Source organism: Acanthopagrus latus, chromosome 9, assembly GCF_904848185.1.
Source record: "Acanthopagrus latus isolate v.2019 chromosome 9, fAcaLat1.1, whole genome shotgun sequence".
Taxonomy (NCBI): Eukaryota; Metazoa; Chordata; class Actinopteri; order Spariformes; family Sparidae; genus Acanthopagrus; species Acanthopagrus latus.
Window position 1 is genome coordinate 13,913,313 of NC_051047.1, and position 21,055 is coordinate 13,934,367.

The following is a 21,055-nucleotide window of genomic DNA, read 5'->3' on the forward strand; positions in this document are numbered from 1 at the left end:
GCCCCTGTTAAACTGTTGGTGTGGATAAAGTGACTGATACAGGATTTTTTTTCTCACTCCCTCCAATATTGCGAGATAGGGCATTTTTCTACATTTCTTTTAACATTTCAGGAAATAATGCGTGGATTTTGAAGACACAGAAGTATTCAGGTGGCCGAAAAGGGGACTGGTTGGCCTTGTCAGAGGTATGCCATTCTCGTGAGAATAGTAGAACAGAATAGTACCGACTTAAACATAATGTTTTTCCATAATTATGTTTTATAAATCCACGAAGTTTAATTTAAATTAATGATTTAAAATATGACGAAACAGTGTTATTACTTGGATCACGCAGCTGGTATATATAAATAAATACCTTCCTCATTTATTTATTTATTTACTTACAGCATTCTCAAATTTGGACAGCAGCAACAAAATGCAGCGTTACCATAGCAACAGCATCCGGTGCCTTTTCCTCCTCTTGGATACACATCCTCGAGCCGCGCCTGTGATTGGACGAGCTCTCTTTTGATGTCACCGGGGGGGCAACCGAATGATGGGAATTTTAACACATGAACGGAAACGTCAGCGCCGACTCTGACTGGCTGCCTCGCGCGGTCCCCATTCAGGCTCGCGTGAGATCCACAGCGAGCCGAGGCTGCCGTTGGACGGTCCACACGTCCGTCTCGAGGAGGCGGGAGGATCCGGACGACTTTTTCTTTTTTTTTTCTCCCTTCTTCTTCTTCGGCTTCTTTTTTTTCCCTCTTTGCCTCGGTACGGGAGCCGAGCGGGGACCAGCTGGTTACGCGGCGGCCGTGGGTCTCCACCCGAGAGTATGGCGGCTGGGATCGCGCTGGAGACCGAGGGGGAGACGGAGACAAGCCAGAGATGGTGAAAGAGAAACAAAGAGGCGCAAGTTTCTTCAACCAAGTGTCGACACAGCTTCCAGCGTGCGCTGCTTTTCCTCCACTCGGCCTCCTGCCTGAAAACGTTGCGCCTGCACTTCATTGTAGGGGGGCTGGAGCCAGCGTCTTTTCCCCCCGCTGTCCTCGATGGAGCAAGTTTGTTTTTTGTTTTTTTCTTTTCTGATGCAGACAGAGTGGTGAGCTAAGCAGATGAGAACCCGCACGGTCCACATCATCGGGCGATCTGATCCTCCTCCCTGTGCACAATTTCGGACATACTCGCGGTCCTCGGATGCCCGTATAGCTGTCAGTGTCTGGCCTGCACGGGGGGAATTTCTACAATGAAATCCATCTTGGGGCACCGAGTCTTTGTGCTCCGCCGTAGCTGAGCGGCAGGCGAGCGAAGGCTTGTATTATTGACAACCCGTTGAGAAAAATGGGAAACGGATGGTGACTGTGATTTCGTGCGGGGAACAGTTTCTGGGTTCATTTCAATGACGCGCGGAGATTGAGACCGTTTCGACTCGACTGATATCCGCGATGCGCGAGTACAAAGTGGTGGTCCTGGGCAGCGGCGGGGTCGGGAAATCCGCCCTCACCGTGCAGTTCGTCACCGGGACGTTCATTGAGAAGTACGACCCCACTATAGAGGATTTCTATCGCAAGGAGATCGAGGTGGACTCGTCGCCCTCGGTGCTGGAGATCCTGGACACCGCCGGTACCGAGCAGTTCGCCTCCATGCGGGACCTTTACATCAAAAACGGACAAGGATTCATACTGGTCTACAGCCTCGTCAACCAGCAGAGCTTCCAGGACATAAAGCCGATGAGGGATCAGATCATAAGGGTGAAAAGGTTGGTGAAAGTCCAGATTGTTGAGATTATTCCTCAGCTGGCCTCTCGGGCCCTGTGTGTAGTTTGAGGACAGGCCTGGGCCTGGTCTGAGAACTGTGCTTGACTGGAGATGTTGTGCACCTCCAGGGCAGACACACCATGCCTGCTCTCTTTTGGTGTGGCAGGTCTTGCCCACGGTGCACACTGCAGCCCCAGCATCTCCAAAAAGTAATCAGAGTAGCCTCATCTCTGATGTCAACAGTTTTCCTCCCATCAGCACCTTGAAGGCCAGTCTGTCTTCCAGTCATAACATCCTACAGGCTGCTCCTCTGTCTGCAGCACTCAGCGTCTGCTGTTCGGGACGCTGCAACCCCCTGTGAAACACCCGGCCAGCCGGGGATGACCAGGATCCAGGGCAGACAGCTTGGAGGGAGCACGGCGAGCACTCTGACACTGAGCCCCGGCTCCTGCAGAGGAGTAGCCATGTTTTTAATTAACAGGCTGCACAAGCTCTTTAGGAAGGGAGACACAATTGAAAGCGTGAAATTGTCTGATGTCTGAGCACCGTTACACAGATGAACCAGATATGAGGTCACTGGAGGAGCGAGCCGCTGATTGATACGTGGAAGGGGGGTTGGCTGAGGCTGTGTGGCTGTGCCGTCGGGGTGTCCATCGGCTCAGCAGTGTGCATCTCACCTGGTGACATGGCACGATGTTGGAATATGTCATAGCTGCTGCCGGTTGAACGGTTAGTGTTTGTGGCCTGTGTGTGAGCTCAGTTCCTGAGTTCTATACGCAGGCAGCACACAACACCAGGCTGTGGCTCTGTGGGTCCATCAGTCACTGTACATGTCAGCGGAGGTGTTACAGTCAATGCAGGGAGTCCGGTCGGCTCCGGAGAGACAGGGCTGCTCTAACGAAGATGCATATTTGAAGCGCTGCAGCTTAAAGCTCACACTGTTTACTGATACAGCTAATGACATTAGATAATTCTCAGCATAAGGACAGCGCAGTTACATCCTGCTTCAGTGTTATGTTTCTGTCTTATGTTGGCTGTTTTTGTGTTACGTTCTATGAGACTTAAAGGAAAAGTTCGTCCATCAATGAAAACTTAGTCATTGTCGACTCACTGCCATGCTGATGGACAGTCGGGGGAATTTTAAGTAATAGTTGCTATTCTGGGCCGAGACTCACCCTCCGTCCAAGTTTCGTGGGAATGTGTTAAGTAGTTTTTGTGTGATCCTGCCTACAAACCAACCAATAGGTGAAAACACAACCTCTTAACTGAACTACGGTAGATGGGGACTTGTTCTAAAATGTAAGAAAACAGAAAGTTCCATACAACTCATCCAACTCTAAATTCTTTCAAAAAGACGTTATTTACATCTTTGACACACAGTCGAGCTCACGCACCCACTTTAGCGGTGTCATGCTAACACTTTTAGCTCTGCCACTACTGTTGAGATTTTAGCTTTAAGAAGGATGTAAATGATGTTTTTTGAAATCAGTCCAGGATCTTGGGGCTTGTGGAGACTTGGATTCTGCCAGACAGGCTGGACGGAGCCTGTTTACGTTTCCTTTTAACTTGTTTTTTTTTGTTACACTTCAAAACAAGTCCCCATCTACGTCAGTTGTTTAGGAGATGGCTGCGACGCTGTTTCGCTTGTGAAACTCCAGAAATTTGCGATGGGCTACTTCACCTGACTTTCCATCAGCATGACGAGATAATGTCTTTATTGAAATTTTTGCGTAAACTTGTCCTTCAAAAGGAAACATAACCATCTTAAATATCGTTAGTTTTTTAGTTGCCTCAGTCACCCGATTGGATCTCCGCTTTTTCAAACGCACCACATAAACAATCCTATAAATCTGTGGCTCCGCATGAAAGAATGAGGTCAACATGTTTCCCCCCATATGAGCTGAGAATGTGTTGAGGTATGTTCAGTCTATGTGTGTGTGCGTGTTCCTATAAAATGTGTGTGTTTACATGTAAATGTATACACGTGTGCTCACACAGCGGACGCAGCCTGGCCGTGGTGTGATTTCACACCCGAGTCCGGTGCTGCTCTCCACTGTCACAGCACAATTTATTTTCTGTCGCAGAAACATCACACTTCGTATGCTCACTCCCACACAGCAGGTAATTTCAGAGCCCTGTGCTTCATGTAGACAGTTCAAACTTCACGTTGTGTTAAAACAGTGGAGTTAAAAATGCCTTTGATTCATGTATTAAGGTGTGACCTTTAACAGAGTTTGTTCTGAATGGGGTTATCCATATTGTCTTTCATTACTCAGACAGCGTCTCTTCATTTGTTAAGTAAAAGTTTAGTTAGTTTGGTAAATAACATAAAAACAAATGTCCTAACTTCCTGAAGCTAACTAGCTTTGACATTATGTCGAAAACATGACTGCTAAATGCTAACCAGCTAGCCCTGGCCTGTTACAAAGGTCCTGTGCTGGTGGTTTAAGTGGCAGTCCAAGCTGCTAGCTGCATGGCTAACTGAGCTAGCTGGCTAACGACAGATTCAGTTGCCAGCAGTTTGCAGTTACTCTGGTGATACGTGGCCCCTGTTTGTTTTGAGTATGAAACGACAGGTGGCCAATTCCTACATAACCCTTTAAGATCAGAGCAGATTTGCTTTAATTGGATAAAGAAGCACTCAAAACCTACTTGCAGACGTTTTTTTTTGTAACATTTGCTCCGGACAGGTTGTAGAAATACTACAAATGCTAAAACCGGACACTTCCACAATGATACCAACAAAACAATGTGTGTTGGTTGAGCCTTTATCAGATCCGTAACCATGAAAGTCCAGTCCTTGTTTTCCTTTTGTTGCTGAAGGTAAAAATAGTAACATTATAATATATTCAACATATTAAAGATAAACTCTTAATCCTGCGTGATGGAACTGTGAAACAGAATAAAGGTCGCACAGGTCGTTTCTTTCGATGACATTACACATTTTGTAAAAGACATCGAGATGTGATTGGTCGAGGGACTGTCATGTCTCTCAGCCAAGTGACCATCACATCCGGCATCACTCTTGTTTTATGATTCTTTGATCAGATATTTGCTGATTCTAATGACAGTTTTGGTAATAACACACTGGATTTTAAAGACAAAGTTTTTTTCTGTGTAAATCAGTGATGACTTATTTCAGGCGTTTTCAAATTTGCCCTGTTTGAAACATTTTAAATATTTCCCAACACTGGCATCACATCAGATTTCCAATCCCTTTGTGGAGTTTGTGTTTTTTACTCCGTCATCATATATGAGAAAACCTAATTGTAGGTCTGCCATTTTGTAACAGTCTTCAGCAATTACAGATGACAAATCCATCACAGAGGAGAGAGAGCAGCTCGCAACGCGGCGCAGTGTCGCAGCATTTTGTGTTTTAGATAACTGCTGACTGAAAAAAGGCCCTGCTGTGCTGTGTTTATTGCTCTCTCTTTAAAACCCCCAAGCTGAAATGCAACAAGTTCTGACATGTTCCGTGAGGCCGGGTGAAGGGCATTGTGGGAAATGCAGGAAATCAGTGAACGCGGAAAATCATCACAGTGCGCCTCACAGCACTTCAGACAACAGGTGTCTCCATCTGATTTTTTTTTTTTTTTTTCATTAGAGTTTTGTATGTAGGAGTGTTGTGCCCTTCCTGTACATCACACTGCCGGTGCTTCTCCTCCCTTTCTGTCTCTCATCACTGCCAAAACACTTCTGACCCGTCACGACCGTATCAGCCTTCGCTCGGGTCAGAGGCGCTGCTGTGCGTCGCACTCACTCTGAACCCTGTCAGTATCCATCAGTGCCTGCTGTTAGCAGCACGGACAGGCTTTAGCACGGAGGCCACGGGTGCACACGATTACACCCTGGCCTGCTCGTGTCTGCCAGGGACCTCATCGCTCCGCACTTCAGCCGCCGTTAACTATACACCAGGGATGTATTGTGATCTGTGACTTAACAGAGCATTTAAATGGCCATACCATGGATAGAGGACAGTGAGGAAGAAGGAGAGGGTGTCATGAGAAACTGTGCTGTTACAGGCTCCAGCGGTGTCGTGCACGCCGGCGTTGTTGATATCTTTCCTCTACATCTTCCTAAAACACGCTGCATGTGCGCTGAAGCCTCCGTACAAGCTGCAGCGATATCGCTCCGAGGCTCGCTCGCGTGCCAACTAGTTGAAAGGATCGAGATCAATAAACGGTTGGAGCGGCAGCAGCCCAGCTCTCTAAGCAAAGATCCTCTTTCATCCGTGTCTTTGTCTGTTGTGAAAACTGGGCAAAAGAAGTGAGCGAAAGTTCAGTGGTGATTGCTTAACAGTCGACTTGGCTTTCAGAATGACGTGTTCGAGGCCCTCAAGGAAAGGTTTGCGAATATGCAACAAGCTGTTTCTGCTCTGTTTTGGGGCTCACTACTTTGGATAGGGTGGCTGGGATAAGTGAGAGAAACCCATGTTTTATTTACCTCCCAAAGACGTACCATTTGTATCTGCAGTGACATAGCTCTCGGGTTGGCGGTTGGTTCTCCACTTTGGTCCAGACTGAAATATCTCAGCAAGTACTGGAGGGACGTGCCAAGATTTTGTACACAAAGTCCCCTGAGGATGAATGCTAATGACTTTGGTGATCCCCTGACCTTTTCTCTTGCTCCACAGTGGGTCACAGTTTTTTTTTGTTTTTTTTTAATGTCCTGTGAAATATCTCGGCATCTTCTGGATACACGGGCACAAAATTTGGTATATAGATGTTTTGTGGTCCAGGCCATTTGTTAATGTTTAACAGGGGGATTTACTCATTTGGATCTTCTGGTTTTGAAGGCCATAGATTATGACGTGCACACTCAGCCAGTAAGGATCAGTGAGTCAGGTGGGTTATACAAATGTAAACGACCCCATCCGCTCCTGTGCTTTCTCAACAAGGGGGATGGCATACTCCTTCATCCCCCCTCACACACAAGTTAGCATCGCCCTGGGATTTTTGTAGAAAATTAGCTCTGTATCAAACCCAAGTTCATGATACTTTAATGTTTTGTTTAGCAAGATAATCTTCAACAAAGGACAACACTTTTATGATTTTTTAAGCAGAAATACAATCAGCATAAGTAAGAAGCTAATGTTATGTTACAAGCCACCCCTAAGCTTCTTACTATACCGTACTGTGTCCACTTTAATATACATTGATCATTCTACAGGTTGGAAAGTTACAGTTAGATTAGTTTGCAGCTGAAGTCGGCCTATGTAGACCAACTAGATAGAAGATGAGTCTCCATGTGCGACGTGATGGCGTTTAATGTCCCCGACAACCTCTGTAGTCTTATTTAGCCACTTGTTAGCAACCGCCTTTTTTAGGAAACACATTGGCCATTAACCCAAAACCCACTGACTTTTAGACAAGGGAACCGGGAGTGCAGAAATGCTAACTTGGGACTAATTTCTACGGCACACCATCATGAGTAAGTCGCCATGCTTGTGTGACCATTCAGCTCAAGACTCGGTGTGTTTAAGCCTCATAGAGCCATTGGCAAATCTATAGGAATCTTAAGCATATGTTGGGAAGAAAGGCCAGACAACCATATCGAATCCAGGGTAGAATTTGCTTTATTACGTTATAATATATAAGTTACAATAAACTGCGTCTCGGTTGAGTGAATAGACTGAAGCCTGGAGAAGCACACCCAGGAGCAAAACAGTGAGCCATCCACTTTAAACATAAAAATCCTTTTTGATAAAGAATGTTAACATCTCTGTTGCTCCCAGCAGCCACTGTGGCAACGACCAACTCACAGGAAGTTAGTGATCATCTGCAGCGAGGCTGACAGCTTCTCCAGCACGCTGACTGTACGCATTATATTGTATAGTATGTTACACTCCAGCACAAGGCGCCATCCTATCACCCTTAATGGAGAGCACAAGCCCTCAGTGAGCCATGATGATTCCCAAGAGTTGGTGCTCTATGGGCAGTCTCTTGAAAACACAGTGAATAGGCATTTGTTGCACTGAAAGCAACAGTGGATCAAACATAGGAAACTGTGGATGTTACATTGATTGGCATTTAAAGAGGTATGCCAGCAATTTATTGTTGCTTTTTCAAAAAGAATCCTGGACGTCATACTTCCTGTAATATTATATATGTTTGTTTTCACCAGGTCATGACATAAACTGACCATGTGTAGAAATAGTGTGTCTGATGCAATGATTGACAGTGTAAAATGTCGATCAGTGTCTACTTAATCCCAAGATGGCATCTGCAGATGTTTTGTTTTGTCCTCAGTCAAATCAAAGGCAATCTGTTTACTGTCAAAACAGATGGAATCAGAGACTTTTGCGCTTTCTTTAAATATAGTAGTTGAAAACTAATCGATTAAATGCTGCAGCTCCAGTCGTAAAACAAATTAAATCATTTTACTCACAGTGTATCTTCTTTTGTTCCGTTCGTCACATTTCACTTCTCATCAATGCTTCAGACTGAACATTTACCTCCAAAAGTGCAGTTCCTAACCACAGAGCTACTCACAAAGAGCAGGAATGATGTCAGACGGTGGGCTGCACTCAAACAGTGTTTGGCAGCTGGTGACAAAATGCCACTGAGCTGTCCCTATTCTTATGGAGGGCCATTGCAAACTGGAGGGGACTTGTCAGCTGCAGTCATGGATAATCACAGAGAAGAAAACAACAAGCAATTATGAAAACAGCCAGGCAACAAGTTGTGTGTGCATAAGTGGTTTGCATCTTTTGTTATGGTCTTAACCAAGTCTTTCAGTGAGTGAATATCTAAATGTTCTCAAAGAGCAAGAGTACAAGAGCGCTTCACTTTTTTATGGCCTGATCCAACCAAGCAAAGTTTGCAAATTTTACTTCACATGCTGAAGTACGTTGTCCATCATCAAGCATTACTAATGTGTAAGAATTACTCACCTGTCACATTCATACTCCAAGCAAATGGAATCTTAACTAGTAAGCTTAGTTAGCCGTGCAGCTAGTGGTCGTATTAGGCCTTGTCCGCACGTACCAAAATAATTTTTTTTCTCCCCTGTCTTCCTTGGCATTGTTTCAAGAATATTTGCATCCAAATGGATCCATTCTAAACGACTCAACGCTCTTTAGTTCCTATTCCACGCCTATAGGTGGCGCTTGAAATTCACCAAAAACAGAGAAGAAGAGACAGAGCATGCACATAAAGCTTGCACACTGTATACCAGGGGTCACCAACACGGTGCCCACGGGCACCAGGTAGCCCCCAAGGACCACATGAGTAGCCCTCAGGCCTGTTCTAAAACTGAAAATTGAATATTGATATTGTCTGTTTCCCACCTTGTTATGTCATTGTTGATAATTATTGTGAGAAATCATTAATGTGATCAGTGTCTTCACATAGATGAGTATCATTAATCATTAATTATCATATATAACTAAAGGCAAACTGAGCAAATTTGTTATTTCAGAAGAGTGTATCAAACTGGCAGCCCTTCGTATGACTCAGTACCCATGAAGTAGCTCTCAGTTTTAAAAAGGTTGGTGACCCCTGCTGTATACAAACAGACAATAGAAGAATGAACCCCTTCGCGGTGGCTCTAAAATAATGTGGCATATGCGGTTGTCCATAATCCTTTTTTGCTCAGCATAGTGGCAGAGGAGCATAATATTTTTGCCCTAGTAAACCTAATAGGCTCAGTATCTTCTGCAGCACAAACGCAAGCATGTAGTCTACCATTGCTGTTGTTGTTGTTGTTGTTGTTATGAGACGCTGTGGGGTTAAGAGGTCGAAGGCTAGAGGTCGAGAGGTGGGGCGATTGCGTCATCGATACACAAAGTATGCTGATTCGCTGTCCAAACGAGAACGCAAGGGTGGCGTTTTTGAAACCAGGTTTCAAAAAAGTGCATTTACAAGCACTGCGTTTACAGGATCCATGTGTACGATCGGCCAAAACGATGCAAAACATGTGCGTTTACACAAAAAAGAGTTTCCATGTGGATGGCCCCCTAGCTGCATCTGCCGGGACTCGGAGCTCAGAGCACCGGGGGAGGGTTGGTGCCGTTGGCTGTCTGACTATCACCTCTTGAAGTGAAAAATAATAACGGGCTAGCTGGTTGGCATAATAACTTACAAATAACAAATTGTACATTATAAATAACAATAGATATCTCTGCAACGACACATAGACATCTTTGATCTAAAGTCAACATTTGCTTTTTTGTTGATAATTTTAGTTAAAGGTACAATATTTTGGCCACCTATCAAATTCATACTCAAAACAAGGAGGGGGCAGTAACCGCTAACTGCTGCTAACTAGAACTGCTGTTATCTAATTAGCTTGGTTAGCCGTGCATCTAGTGGTGTGGACCGGGAGCTCCGAGCACCAAGGGAGTTTTGGTGAGTGAGTCTTGCTAGCCAGGGCTAGCTGTTTAGCATGCTTACTTCAGTGACTGTTGACAGTTTTCAACTAAAATTCTTACATATTGTACCTTTTAGGCGTCCTTCTGACATCAGGCTTGTACCTCGAGTGTTGACTCTGGAATAATATCCTCTATAATATCTCAGTCTAGACATGAGAGGAGAAGGTGACTGTGACATTTACATCACATTTTGTTGTGGTAAAACGTATAAATGATTCTCTGAACTGTTCAAAGCTTGCTTCTCCCCTTCTTAGCACTGTTTATGTACTGATAAACGGCACTTTGCATTTCAGAGGACGTAAGAGGAATTCATCTCAAATGGCATGATTACCGCAGGGAGCTGGTAGCATGCCGTGTTATTGCTGTAATAGCTCAGATCCAAGGATGGCTGGCCCGCACTGTCTGTCAAATACAATACTCGTTTATCTTTCCCATTTTGACATGTCTTGGCCACAGTCAGCATCAGTCTGGAGGAAAGGGGAGGCAGAGATTTCGTTTTCACAACCTGGAGAGAATCCAGATGGAATGTTCAGCAGTATCCCCGATTGTTTGTTTTTTTGTTGTTGTTTTTGTTGGTTTTTTTGTCTTTCATTCCTTCAAAAAAAAAGCAGAAAATCTTCAAGCTTGTCATGGCGTGTTTACCAAAGTCTCCCCAGATATTTACTCCTGATTAAATTCTTTCCCTGCCCTGATGCTGTGGCGGGAGAGAGGAGCTTATTGCTGCTCTCTGACTCAGTCGACTTCTGACAGAACTGAAGACCCCTCCTCAAAAGGGCCATTGGGAGGCCATTGGTTTTTCCTCCCTCATCCTGACAATGCCGGCCAGAGTCAAATCCAGAGACTCTATGGCCGCCGGCTTCCACCGTCCGTCCGTCAAGCAAGGCTTGTCTGAGTTGATGCATCATGCATTATAGATAAGGTGTGTCTGGGGCGCGCTCCAATGGGTGTTTGCAGCTGGAGTGCACCGTTGCGGGCGCCGTCAAGCTCACAAGCTGCAGGGCTAAAGCGTGACATGCCATTCGTGTTGTTTGTGTCACAGCACAAAACACAACCAGGCTCAGCTATTCATTTGTCTTTTGAGGCTCGTGACTGAAGCGTGTAAACCACTTTTTACTGTGTTCTGTGTTTCGAACAAGCCTCGGTTCCTTGCGTAAGCCACCGTTGGGTCCAGACACAGTGCGGCCAACACCCTTCGTGCTGAGGCCCTGGGAGCCTCGGTATCCGTGGCAGCCACCGTCTCACACCTCCTGGGAACGCCGGTTCCCTCCTCTGTTATTACGACTATATATAGACCCTCTCCTTTGGTGCCAGATGTCTTTGTGCTGCACGTGTTATGATGAGGCCCAAATGAGCTACATAACATGCATATGGCTGTTAGGTCCTCCATGATGGTTAAAAGACAAGAGCACGCAGCACACTCCGGTGTTTGATTTGACCTTAATGGAACGACTTTAGTTAGGCTCCACCCGCTGTTTCGGGACAACCACGATACTATAGTTCATTTTCTAAATGTAAAAAAAAATCCGTCCCTCTCCTCAGAACCCCCATAATAAATTCTAATTTAACCCCTGTATGGATCAAACAATGAACCAATTAATACAGGTACAAGTAAACAGATTGCTGCATTGATTGATAGTGAAAGTAATCACGGAGCCCTCTTAGTACATCACTGATAATAGTGATAATTGGCACTTGCATTTTTGCTCTCTTGGGGAGTTAGATTCCATACACAGAGCTCAGGCAGTAACTATCACAAACTGTGTTTTTTCTGGAGAAAGTAGAATTTGTGGAAAGAGAGAGTGAGAACTGGTATGAACCAGAGTATAATGGTAGATAATATTTAAGATGGTAGTCCGCTGTGAGGGATTTAAAGCAGGAGATTTGAGCCTAAACCACAGCCTGGGGCAGAAAAAAGACACTTAAATGGCAACGTTACCCCAAACTAAACACTGAACCCCCCGTGGCAGCTATAAGGTCCCGCCTTTCAGTCTGCTCACCCACAACTATGTTTAGGATTTTTCTGGTGAAGGTGGGAAAGGGAATTTAAGGTTTAAGGCAAGAACTGCCTATCCCCACTGAGATGTGGTCCAAACTAGTTAAATAATGGCCTTGCTGTTTTTTTTGTTTTGTTTTTTTCTTTTGACACCAGGAATGCAGTGAATGAGACCTGAGCGCTGATGCTGAGAGGCATAAGCTGCAGTTCCTCATTCGGGATGCCTCTGAGCTCGTAGGAACACTATCACTTTCTTGGCGACACACCGGCCAACCTCGTAAGATCTTCTCTTTAATCCTGGAAGCTCTCCTCGGCTGGCGAGCCGTTCCTGCGAACAGCGCAGGACAGTCGAGATTAAAGTTCACTCTGGATAATGTATTCATGGGGTAGATCAAAGTGGGCTTCCTGTTCTCTGCATGTTGAAACGTATTTAAAGCTGAAACCTGCAGCCCCTGGACCTCTGAGAGACGCTCCACTTGGTAAAGTAACATAGCAGCCGCCTCTGCCGTCTTCCCGTCTCTCCAGCGTTTGTTAGCGTTTCCTCACGTACCTGTTACCATAGCAATCAAGGATGAGGAGGATTTTTTTTCCCGTTTAATAATTTAGAAGCATGTATATTTCATGGAGCGAGGACGGCTTTTGCAAACCCTAATGATGTTGACGGGTGTTCGGGTGCATGACTCTGGTCAGATGGTGATGACGACGACGACACCGCTCGGTGTAACGAACACAGACATTTAAACCCCGCTCAGACGACCGGTCCGACAGATGGAGAAAAAAGGCTCCCTCCCACAGACAGATAAGGATGAAAGAAATAACCTGTTGTTTACCAGAGGAAGTGAATCTGCTGTCCCTCTGATGTTTTTGATCTTTGTTATCGCCTCTGATTTGTACAGACTGCCTGAGACGCCCGACATGTCCCCCAATATCAAAGCTGATGTGGCGATTATATTGGTGAAACTGCGTCAGAGTCGCTCCTCTTGATAATTATAGGGCTGTAGCCTATTTAATTGAAGCGAGCATCTCTTCCGGGTGTCCACTAAGTAGTCCAGTTCCACAGTGGCATGGTGTGCTCGGGCAGCATGACAGGGAGTTCACAGCTCAAAGGATTATGGCCACTTCCTCCCCTCAGGGGTCGGAGATATACTGCCCATTTCCTGTTCTCTACTGGGTCAGGCTTCGGGCTCGGTCCCTACATGGGGCAGGGTGGGCTGGCATGGAGGTTGAGTGGTTATCGCCCCACGGCAAGAAGGTGCTGCCCTGGTTCCTTGTGTGAAAAGCTTCCGCCCACAGTCAAAGACCACGCTTGTGCCGAAGCAGAAACACATCGTTTTCTGTCAGATTTAGCCATCCACCCACAACAAGCCCACGTCGCACAGCCAGCTGAGCTATTCTGAAAACACGTGTTTTGAAAAAGCCAGGCTTATTTTCCTCATGTGCTTGTGGGGAAACAGATGTTTTCAGAAACAACCGATAAATCAGTCAAATCCGTGTTTGCTGAGACCTGAACTTTCTTACCTACAATTGTGTTTGCAATTACGAACAAAATTAGTTTTCGCTTTGTTTGTTGCGCGGACAGATTGTCGCCGGGAAACATCTGGATGCTTTCAACTCGACAGTCAGGCTTTAATTGATTTTCAGGCAGATATTATGTACTCGCACATTTCAGACACAGTCGCTTCCTGCTGCAGAAGAACTCCAGAAAGTGCTTTCAGTAATACAAAGTGAGAGTAGACGTGAGAAGGAGAGATGGTTATGAGAAAGCACAAACGACTTCCTGACTGCGTGCCAGAGTCCCTCGAATCAATCTAATAATTCGAGTAGCATTTCTAAAGCTTGCGTGTCATCCAAAGGTTTGCTGCGTGAGGATGACAGTTTGTGTGGACGTTCATGGTCCCCGGGGAATGACTCCCCTAACGACTTTGGCGATCCCTTGAGTTGTCTTGGCATCGTGATGAGGTTGACAGTTGACAGTTTTCTGAGTGAAGTATCTTGATAACTGCTGGATGGATTACAATTACATCTGATGCATATCCCACTCAGGATGAATTTTAATAGCTTTGGTCATATTTTGACATTTCATAAAGCAACATCATCAGGTTAGAATGTTAGTTTGTCACTGCGCTATGACCCAATACCAATACCATGGCAATAATGAGCTCCATTTGCTTTGTGTATCAGCTCAGGGCTGTCATGGACTTCTGCCTCCGTTATGCAAAGCAGAAATATACGTACTGTGTGTCAGTGCTCAGTTGACATGTTGTCCAGTTTCACTGGATTCATCTGTGACCTTTTTAAACTCTTAAGTACTGGTACTCAGCAAAGACAGACATGAGATGACAGTTTCCTTGTAATTAAATATGCTACATAAACCACGGAGAGAGAAGTGCAGATGACAGGATGGTATCTTGAGTTTACTTTCTAATTAAATGTCCATGTTGCTGGAGGAACAGCTAAAGGCTGCTAACTGTAGCTGCCCTGAGCTAGTTAGCTGTTATTTTGTTTTATTGATTTGGTCATAACATTGGATCTGGAATACTTGAACACACATTTTAAAATAGAGGATTTCGCTCAACAAAAGCTAATTCGATGAGATTTCATTATAAATATTAAAATTAATGACGCATTGGATTATATTATATTGTTCCGCTTACTTTAGAATAAGTCCTTTGATAACAAATCAAAGGCGGAGTCCGCCACATTGCCCTGTCATGTGTCTACAGTAGCTCCAGTCAGGATGCTTCCCTGACTTTGCCCCATGCTGCCCGCCTTCCTTCAACAGGAAAACGAATGAATGAGGTTAGGTTGTCTGTTGTTGCCACTGAAAGAAAGAGTGTTGAATGACCTCATGTTAAATCAGGTCATATTTCAATTTGGCTGCTACACGAAGTGGAATTTATGGATTATAGATAATTAAATAGCTGCACTAAGTAAATGATTTTCACATGCCAAGAGCAAAGGTCTTAGTCAGTGGTGCAATTAAAACCTTTTGAAGCCTTAAGAATGTGCTAATACCAAGTTCTGAAAGCATAATTGACCGTCTTTTCAAACCAGTACTGAAAGAAAATATGAGAACACAAAACCCACTGATTGCCTCCTCGGCGTGCGTTTTTTGTCGAGTATTCTCACGCGTGCGTCTGTGTGTGTCCTCAGGTACGAGAAGGTTCCTGTGATCCTGGTGGGGAACAAGGTTGACCTGGAGAGCGAGCGGGAGGTGTCGTCCAGCGAAGGCCAGGCCCTCGCAGAGGAGTGGGGCTGCCCGTTCATGGAGACGTCGGCCAAGAGCAAAACCATGGTAGACGAACTGTTCGCTGAGATCGTTCGGCAGATGGACTACGCCGCCCAGCCGGACAAGGATGACCCCTGCTGCTCCTCTTGCAATATACAATAGCCCCATGGGCCTCCAAGGAACAGTCCGGGAGCCAGGTCCACTTTAGAGGAGGCCTCAGCAGAGAGATACACACTTAGACACACAAATACATGCACATGCCAATTAAACGGAAGACAAATTCATGGTTGAACACGATGGATTTTGAACTGTATTGAGCGGAAAAATCAGCAGCGACAAGATTATTAATAACGACATGTGAGTCATGAATACATTTTGAACAAGGAATGCTAGGAATTTGCCGTGAGAGAAATTGACAAAAGCAAGCGTGCCCCCCCATGCCTTATGTTACTCTCCCTTTTGTTGTTTGGGTCGGTTTTATCCTTTTCGAGGTCATGGGGAAAATCATCAGCAATCACAGAATCAGGATCTTTACTCTTTAGGTTGCTCTACAGTCTGCTATAAACGTGTAAAAACATGTTTTCTCCTGGTTTTGTTTTGCACAGAATGACGAGATTCATTTTTTTTTCTTTGTTACCATGACCAAGTATCCAATCGCAGATTTCTGATCAAGTTGTTTTAAAACATTCAGGAGTATTTGATTTGCAGTATGTACAACCCTCCTCCCAGCTCATTTTGTGCGGTGGTTGTTTTTTTTTCTACTCATCACAACAGGGCTGAACCAAAGAGGTGCCCTGAAAGCACCTCCGTTTTCATATATAAGGAATGGAGAGGAAAAAGCGGTTGATAAGTCAGTGTCTTTATTGAAACATCGATGCAGTCGTCTCCTTTCCTATTTTGAGATACAACAGGAAACGTAAGCAGAGTCTTTTCGAATATCGTGTGATGTTTTGTTTTCCCTCCACCGGGAGACTCTGCCAGCAGATTGCCGCGTAACAATATAACTAACTGCTCCATCCTGATGGGACAAAGAGTTCACTTTTCCAGTGTTTGAAACATCTCTACAGACGATCTCTCTCTGGGTGTCATTTAAAAAGTGAAGATGCCAACATTTGTCATACTTTGCGTTTTCCGTTTCTCCTCCGGTATCAAAATGAAAATGGGGTGCTCACGAGTTTCAACATCCCGATCCCATTCTGTCCGTGCTCAGAGTATTCAAGTCTATAGTAACAAATAGTAACAACGAAGGCGATGATAATAAGAATAACCAATAGTAGTGTAAATATTTTGTATTGAAAAGTGCCAGCTCCTGAGAAGACACTGACTCGACACATGTGGAACTGTCAACTGTATGCATGGCTAGTGAACAAAAGAAAAAAAAAAAAGGACTCTTACTGTTTGAGCTTAATATAGGCTGTGGAAATGTGCAAAACAAACACATACAAGTCTGGATCTGGACACTCTCAACTGTACATCTGCAGTATCTTGCCACGGGAGCCAGACTTTCCCCGTGTAACCATTTTCATTGTTGATTTTCTATTTTTTTATGTGACCATTTACTCTTTATTCCCTCTCTGAATGGTGACACTGTTACATTTGACACCTAAACAATAAAAGTGCGTTCAACACTCGACTGAGGCTGCCAAGTTTGAGTGAAATGAAGAATCGGTGACGTGAAAGAGATGCCGTTTTATAACTATTATGTAACTGCTATTCTTCTGTGCTGTTCCTACTTGTGACTATATTTACATGGTTTTGGTATTTCACAGGGGCCCTATCCACTTATAGGTCCACTCTCCTAAAAGTCAGGGCTTTTCAAAGTCTCCCCCTGCTTTGTGTTGTCTTTATACTGTCAAAAATAGCAATAAGAAAATAGTAAAAGATAGTCTAACATTGAAATGGGGGATAATCATGCTCTACATTTTGGAACTACAGTTGCCATAATTTGGGGGCTTTAGTGCAGGAAATCTGCTGATGACCTTTTTTAAATACATATCACAAATCAAGTTACTCACGAGTTAATGCAGTAATTTAGGCTGCATTATGCATTATGCTCCTGACCCCCAAAAATGAAAGCTCATGTCAAAAAGGTTGGGAGCCCCTGCTTTAGGGAAAGTAAACAGGAAGTCAGATGTTGCATTGTAGTCATTACTCAGCTGTGAGACACAAATTTGCCGAATTAGGTATTAGTAGCTCCTGTTCTCTGTGGACCCATGGATTCACAGACGACTGTTACTGAAATGCTTGGATCCTGAAAAAGAAAAAAACATAAAAACCTGTTGATTCTTAAGGAAGTTCTGGTATTTTCCAGGCACGTCTGCTTATCTATGGATTTGAAAGCAGATGTGTTTTGACATTAATTTGCGATTGGCATCAGAGACAGTGCTGTCCTCGGCAAGCATGAGTCCCACTGATTCTAAAAAAAATACGTGTATCAACAACTGTTTTTAAAAAGAAGTGATGCTTCAGGTGATGAAAATGTGCCAGAAAGACTTTAAAAGCAACACAATGCAAGGATGAGTATTGTGGATCAGGATAACCTTGTATCCGCCGACATGTCTGGTGCTGTGCTGCCTGCCTGGGTCTCACAGACTCGGCTAATCCCCATCTGATCTGTTATATCTAGAGTTCGGCATGCTGCTTGAATCTCCAGGTCGTCAAGACTGGAGGGTGCCTCCTCCTGTTTGGTGGGACTCATTCTGGGCACGGCTTCGTCTAATCCGCCCTGAAGACCGCTGTGAGGCTCCGACAGCGCGGATCTCCCCACTTCACGAGAAGCCTTAATCCCTGCCAAACCTCTTCCGATCCAAGATGACCTCATACTAGAGGTTTTCTAGCCTGGTTCCGGACTGATTGCTGCCGACGTCCCACTTTTGTTTCGGAAATAAGTGTGGTGTTTCCCAAAGTACTGAAAAAAGATTTCCAATCCAAGAATAATTTTGAAAAAATGGCTAGCTAGCTAGTTACAAGTATACAAGCATTAAAGGAGCATCGGTGGTCAGAATTTTTAGTTAAAATCATCCAAAAAGTGAACTACCATTATCAACAGAGTGAAAAAACAACAGTGTTGACGTAATGTCAATGTCATCTATCAAGTGTGTTGCAGAGAATTCTACTGAAGTTAGCTTACTAACCAGCTAGCCCCTCTGAACACCAGCTCTGTACGACATGGGGAAATAGTTTGCAAGCCTCCATAGTCTCAGCTCCAAGATGTTAAAGCAGCTTAGTCTAATAAGTAAACAAACTAAGAGAAGAAACAATATATTCTTCAACTATTTGCTAATGGCAGCTAGTTGCTGCAGCCGACGTTAGCTCCAGCAAAGAGTAGCAAGTTCAGCCGGCCTGCAGTGAGCAACAGTACGCTCTTATCCTGACGGCTATTGCTGTGAAACTACCATTTGTCCATTAGCCCATTTTTATGTGAATTATTATCTACTACTATTTAAACTATTTACTTTTACCTCTTTGTCCATCACTTTCAGCTGACTGTTTCTACGCTGCATGTGTTACTTTGAGCCAACATGGCTAACATGAACAGCGTCAGCCTGATGAAAGAAGTGAAACACATTAAGCGGCATTATCACCTACAGTACTTAGGCTGCTTTGTAAAAAACACAAGCTGCTATAACCCAACCGTGACTAACTAGCCTTCATGTTACACAAGAGGGCACACGGAGATCAGTCAGCTGACTGTAAACCGCTTCTTTAAAAACTTCACGTATGTTCAGCCCTCACCCTTGCACCCACTCCAGCTTCAGTTGTTCTGGCACATGGCTGCGTCAGATGGTAGATGCTGTCTGAACTGCTGGCCACAGCATCCAGAGGACACGGCGAGGCGTTTCCCTCAGATGCTTCCTCGATCCATCAACTCCATCACCGAACCTCCCCTCACAGTTCTACCGTTCGGCACTTTGCCGAGCCTTCCCGTCGACTTATGGTCAGGAGGACGAGGTGGTTCAGGAGGAAGTTCTTGCTAACCTCCTCCTTCAGGCGGCTCAACCAGTTATCCAGTTAACTAGTTGTCCTCTTGATGAATTTTGTGTCTATTCAGGGATGTCCAGCTAAAGAAAGGTGCAAAACAGAGTCACTTTGTCGCAGCAAGATTGAGCCACGGCATCTTGCATCATGCTTTTAGCCGTGTTTTCTTTTGGGCTCAGCCTGGTCCGAGTATGTCAGTATACTTCAGTCACTGGAGATGGCTACTGGTGCTTAAGACAAACAGCAGGGGAATTTGGCAGCTGTTTCTTTGCACCAGCGTTTGTTTGGATCTTTTTCTTTTTTTTTTCCAAGCCTCTGCGGCGCTCGGCAAAGCCCTGTCAAAAGCTTGTACCAGTGATAAAACGACTACTTTGTAAGCATTCAGGGTCTACAGTTCCTGAGGCTTTGAGAGGTCTACTGTGGCAAAAGGATTATCGTCAACAAAATAACAATTCCACTCCAATTCTAGGTACTTGTTTGGCTCAGAATATGGACAGTAAATCCCGATTGATCTCGTGAGTACATTTCTCTAAGGAACATAAATAGGCAGACAGAAGCCAGCTTGTACAAACGAGAACAACCAGACAGCTCTCAGTCTCAGAATATTTAGTTCAGCTTCAACACTTTGACGCGAAGGAGGGAATTTCATTACAATTTATCAAGAGTTAACTCACAAGATGTTAAAAGTAGTTGAAGTTGAAATGAAAATTCAGTCAGGGTCTGCTCACCCTCGTGCTGATTAAGGTCGAGTGTACAGCATGAAAACATTCTCCTCAAGAACTGAAGTAGATGGGGACTCATTTTAAAATGAAACAACTCCCTATCTACTTCATTTTCATTAATGGGTGAATTTATCCTTTAATTTTTGAGTCAGGATACTTTTTTTTATGCATTCTGACTTTGCAGACAGACACTAATATATGGAGTATTATATACAGTACATTCTAATATACTGAATCAAAAGTGATGATCCTGCTTTTATTTAAACATTTCTAGAACTGAAATTCAGGTTACAGTATCTGATGAATGACAGCAACTTTTATTTGGGAAAGTTACAGTGTGCTTTGCAGGGTAGCATGCAATAAAACAATAATAATAACAGAGCCTTACACTCGATAGTAAATAAAGGATGTATTTCTGAACAAATCCTTCCATTTTGGAAAACATGGATTTGCATTAAATCCCTCGTGTCAGAGAGGTCGAGCAACCAAACATTGAATTTCAAGACGAAATGGTTTACAAGAGATTATTACAAGCGACCGGCTCCTCTGCGTTATCAGTTCTCCCTTACTCTTGTTTTGCCTCGCGACTAATTTTAGACGCTGTTTTGAATCAGTGATGCGGACTGAAAGTGGCCTGCTGGGGGAATCGCCTGTTAATAGATCCGGGGGAAGAGTGTGCCGGCATCTCCTCTGAGGCGCTTGTCAACATCCACCTCCAGCTAACTAATGCGAGGACGGGGGCGAGTGAGGCCCGTGTGGTGGCGCTCACGGAGGTGCTTTATCCACCTCGATGAGACAGGGCGGAGGGCCGAAAGGACCGGATGGGGTTCATTAGGGAGCAGCATCCCTCTGGCATCACTCACAGCATCATTTGTGTTTGTGGTAACATATAGTCAAGTGCAGCTTAATATCCTCGTTGTCTGCTGGAAGAGGTCTAATGAGAATGGATCGCCAGTGGAGTCGGCCTAATAGTCGTTTTGCAGCTTTGTCTCTCCTGGACACAAAATGTCACCGTGCACTCCAGTT

General features: G+C 44.6%; 1 protein-coding gene across 1 annotated transcript; it reads left to right on the forward strand.

Annotated features, from left to right (window-relative positions):
• The first annotated feature begins 441 nt into the window (after window positions 1-441).
• On the forward strand, window positions 442-16,962 carry LOC119025463 (ras-related protein Rap-2a). The gene is made up of 2 exons (XM_037109032.1): window positions 442-1,738; window positions 15,254-16,962. Exons 1-2 carry the CDS (start codon window positions 1,425-1,427, stop codon window positions 15,489-15,491), a joined length of 552 nt encoding a protein of 183 aa, XP_036964927.1. The 5' UTR covers window positions 442-1,424; the 3' UTR covers window positions 15,492-16,962.
• Window positions 16,963-21,055: the final 4,093 nt, after the last annotated feature.